The sequence below is a fragment of the Neophocaena asiaeorientalis genome, unplaced genomic scaffold (genome assembly GCF_003031525.2).
Source record: "Neophocaena asiaeorientalis asiaeorientalis breed wild unplaced genomic scaffold, Neophocaena_asiaeorientalis_V1.1 scaffold443, whole genome shotgun sequence".
NCBI lineage: Eukaryota > Metazoa > Chordata > Mammalia > Artiodactyla > Phocoenidae > Neophocaena > Neophocaena asiaeorientalis.
In genome coordinates this window covers 1,456,021-1,460,105 of record NW_020171808.1, presented here as the reverse complement: position 1 = coordinate 1,460,105, position 4,085 = coordinate 1,456,021, and the positions used below count along the sequence as shown (strand labels likewise).

General features: G+C 40.3%; 1 protein-coding gene across 1 annotated transcript in view; it reads left to right on the top strand.

The window, feature by feature from the left end:
- The first annotated feature begins 1 nt into the window (after position 1).
- Positions 2–4,085, top strand: part of SGCG (sarcoglycan gamma) — a 26,711-nt gene continuing 22,627 nt past the window's right edge. Inside the window, exons 1-3 of the mRNA XM_024753364.1 lie at positions 2–196; positions 812–913; positions 2,479–2,566. Coding sequence (XP_024609132.1) covers positions 2–196; positions 812–913; positions 2,479–2,566 — 385 coding nt within the window. The remainder of the gene's footprint in view (positions 197–811; positions 914–2,478; positions 2,567–4,085) is intronic.

Sequence of the window (4,085 nt, the reverse complement as noted above, 5' to 3'; positions counted from 1 at the left end):
GATGGTACGTGAACAATACATCACGACCACGGAAGGCACCCACATAGAGCGGCCAGAGAACCAGTCTGTCTACAAAATCGGCATCTACGGCTGGAGAAAGCGTTGCCTCTACTTATTTGTTCTTCTTTTGCTCATCATCCTCCTTGTGAATCTTGCTCTTACAATTTGGATTCTTAAAGTGATGTGGTTTTCCCCGGTAAGTATTTTCTTTTCCCGATATACAGGTTCTTGTTTTGTTTGTGCGGTCACTCCGTCCACATTGTGTCAACAGAAGCTTCCTTTCATGCAGTTAACGTTGGTTTCCTGTCTGGATCAGAATTTTCAGTAGCAAAAAATAATATAACATTCACTTTTCTTTTTTACCTTTTTTAAATAATTTCACTGCGAACTGTAGCGTGTTGGTTTTCATTGCAGTGCTGTATCCTGGTTGTGTTGGCGGCTGCCCGAATCTGTATGTATGTTAAAACTCATAGAGCTAGAAGCCTTAAGAGTCCATGTTATTGCATCTTAATTTTTAAAAAATTTTAAATAGTAATGGTAAGGTTTTTTTTTCTGACGTGTTGGTGGGCTCTTGCATGTTTGTTATAAAGTGATTATTTAAATCTTATATGCATTTCCTAAACAATCCTTTGTATTTACACAAGACGTAATAAAATACTGAATATTGAATAAAAACAACTAAAGTTTTAAATAAAGTGTTTAAGAGAAATACAGTAAAGTGCCTATAGGAAATCTATGAAAATGCATACATGATTTAAGTTGATACTAAAAGAAGTGAAGAAGAAAGCAATAACAAATCTCTTTTGAACAGACAGGGATGGGCCACCTGCACGTTACAGAAGATGGACTTCGCCTGGAGGGGGATTCGGAGTTTTTATTCCCACTTTATGCCAAAGAAATACACTCCAGAGTGGTAAGCAAATGAGGACGCATTTAAATAATTTCTGTTTCATGAGAAATAAATAATGGTGAAACACAGAAAGTTTGCTTTTCTGATGAAAGGTGTGCATGCGTCGACACTGCATGTTTCCCTGGCCACGTGCCTTGGGTGGGCCCTAGCGAGTGACCGCCATGGTCACACCCAAAACCTTGCCTGGAAACCCCCAGCCCCGCCCCAGCGGATTTCTGCTTACATCTCATTGACCAGAATTGTATCACTTGGGTCTCCCTCCCTGCAGGACAGGCTGAGAAAGCATTTAGCCTTTGCAGCCCCTGCGGTGGAAGCCAGAAAAAGAATAGTGTTGGAGAGTATCCATTGGATCAGACGACCAGAGTGGTTCCTGGGACAACTTACTTTGTCTAGGCCCGGGAGTGGGCCTCACAGCTCTGACCTGGGCCATGTCCTCCCTTTCAAGGAAAATGATAAAAAAAAAAAAAAAAAAAAAAAAAAAAAAAAAAAAGAGCCTGGAAGTTGGCTCCTGAAGACGGTTCCGTCATGGAACTGTCACTTGCTAGCTGTTACTTTGGGAGAGCTGCCATTTAATCTCTTTGAGCTCAATTTCCTCATCTGTTATGTGAGGAGTAATGCTACCTCCTTCAAAATGTGGAGATAAAAGGAGAGGCTGGATGGTAAAAATCGTTGGTGAATTATTAGCTCTTATTATCGTGCTGGTTATTTCAAAACACAGCAAAAACAAGTAGTAAGGTCACGCCATTGGATAAAAGGTGAGACAGTGGTAAATCCATCTGCTTCCACAAAGCAAGTTGGAGAATTTCTGACCTGCTAGAGTTTCAAAGCACTCCTAAAACTTCTTTCCTTCTGAAAAATCATACTATACCCCACAACTTTGGAAGATATTTGGTTCCCGCTGAGTGGCATAAACCCACCTGAATCCAGTAGCCAAATTACTGCATTCCTTTTGAAGAAAACTGTTATAGAAGAGCCAGCAATCTTCTGTGAGACAAAGCCTCCGCTCAGACTATGACCCCACTTACGTGCTCATAAAGCCACTGTATCTTCCAACAAAGAGCTCTAAAAACGTAGGCATCCAACAGATTTTAAAAGCTCTTTTGAAATTGTGAGAAGCCTTTTGCGTTTTGAAAATAAGTAATATGGTATTTATTTATAGAAGAGCTAACCACTCTCTGATTTACCTTTTAAAAATATATCATGTCCTGGACATAAATTATGAGAAATGAAATTTTAATTCCTTGGAAAAGACAAAACACTGATTAAAACTTCACTGTTTCAGATCTTCACCTTGAGAACGGACTTGGTCCATTGTAACCAGTGCACACAGGCTCTGTAAACCCAGGAGGTTATTATACTTTGTGGGGGGGAAAAGAAATAATGCATTTACCCCCTTCACACAATATAATCCAAGTTTAAAAAATAGTTTTAGCCACAAATTTATAGGTTCACAGGATCTGTGACATTGGGGAAATTATTTTGTATAAATCCTCAATTTATATACAAATTCAAAGGTATAGTCATTCTAAATAGTCTATATTTGGCTAACATTGTAAATCTGTTTTTAGGACTCATCTCTGCTTCTGCAGTCCACACAGAATGTGACTGTAAATGCACGCAACCCAGAAGGAGAAGTTACAGGCAGGTTAAAAGTGGGTGAGTCCAGCTTCATAACAGTGCTTTGCATGTGTGTGGTCCATGAACAGTTGTGCTGAATGGATCCATTTGGTTTTTTTTTCTTCTAGAGAATTCAAAGTTATTTATGAGCAATCGAAGTATGAGCTTTCTAAACATCATGCTGTGTGGACCACGGAGACTAGTTCAGGTGGTGGGAGGACAGTCTTAAGTATTTCAAGTGAAGTTATTTTGGTTCCAAGAAATAAGAGGACCATTTAAGGTAGTACAAGAAACAATGATTGTTGGCAGGATACAAAATAATCTCACAGAGACTGAGGAAGGGAAACAAAGTAGCTGCCCTCAAGGAAAGAAAGACCAGGGCCGGAGAATCAAAGTATTCATCCTCTCTCTCCCTCTCTCCCCCTCCCTTTCTCCTTCTCTCTACCATGTCCCCCTCCTTTCCATGAATCTCTGTCCATGATTTTCACTTGGTATCATGGTTGCACCAGTTCTAACTCTACAGGACTCTCTGGTTCTTCATCCGATTGGCTATAGTTCTCAACACCAGCCAACTTGGTCTTCAATGTCATGAATTCTCAATTCACAGCAAAGTACTCTAATTGGCCCAATTACTCTGTTCAAGCAACTGCCCTTGGCTGAGCCATGTACACCCATCCGATCAGCTAAGACCAAAGAATATGGTCACGTGGGAGAGAGGTCCTTTGGAATTGTGCGCAGAGAGCAAAAGGATTAGAAAGAAAGAATATCGATGGAAGAAATAACAAAAGAGCAAACAGCTGGTGAAAGGAATATACCTTCTCTACACCATCAGCACTTTATAGATTTGCTAAATCTAAGAAATTGGATGGCTCTCCAGATTATGGGGAAATAGATGCCAAGTGTACTACCAACACAGGCAGGTAACCTTCCGTGTCCCCCTTTTTTAATGGCTGTTGTTACAGAACAATAATGTTCCATTGGAAGGTACAGCCGTATCTTAACTTCGTGATTCCTCTTTATTACAGTAATACATGAGTTCCATAGTCTGTGTTCTGATTCAATCTTTATAACTTTTTCTAAATGATAAATTGTATTTCTCTTTTGCTTAGAAGCTTGTTTCATCACCAAGTCCAGTGAAATTCTCAATAAATCTAGAGGTGAACCTGAGCTTACACAGCATACATGTTCATGATACTTGTCTAAACCAAATCATATTTCTTTATAAATTATGTTGTATTATGAATTGTGTCTACCATTTCTTAAATTTCTTAAAAATTTTTAACTGACTATAGCTTTTAAATGTTTGAGGGAGGGCTTCCCTGGTGGCGCAGTGGTTGAGAGTCCGCCTGCCGATGCAGGGGACACGGGTTCGTGCCCCGGTCCAGGAGGATCACACATGCTGCGGAGCGGCTGGGCCCGTGAGCCGTGGCCGCTAAACCTGCGTGTCCGGAGCCTGTGCTCCGCAACGGGAGAGGCCACAGCTGTGAGAGGCCTGCGTACCACAAAAAAAAAAAAAAAAAAAAAATTTTTGGGGGTTTTTTACCCATTTTTTTTTTTT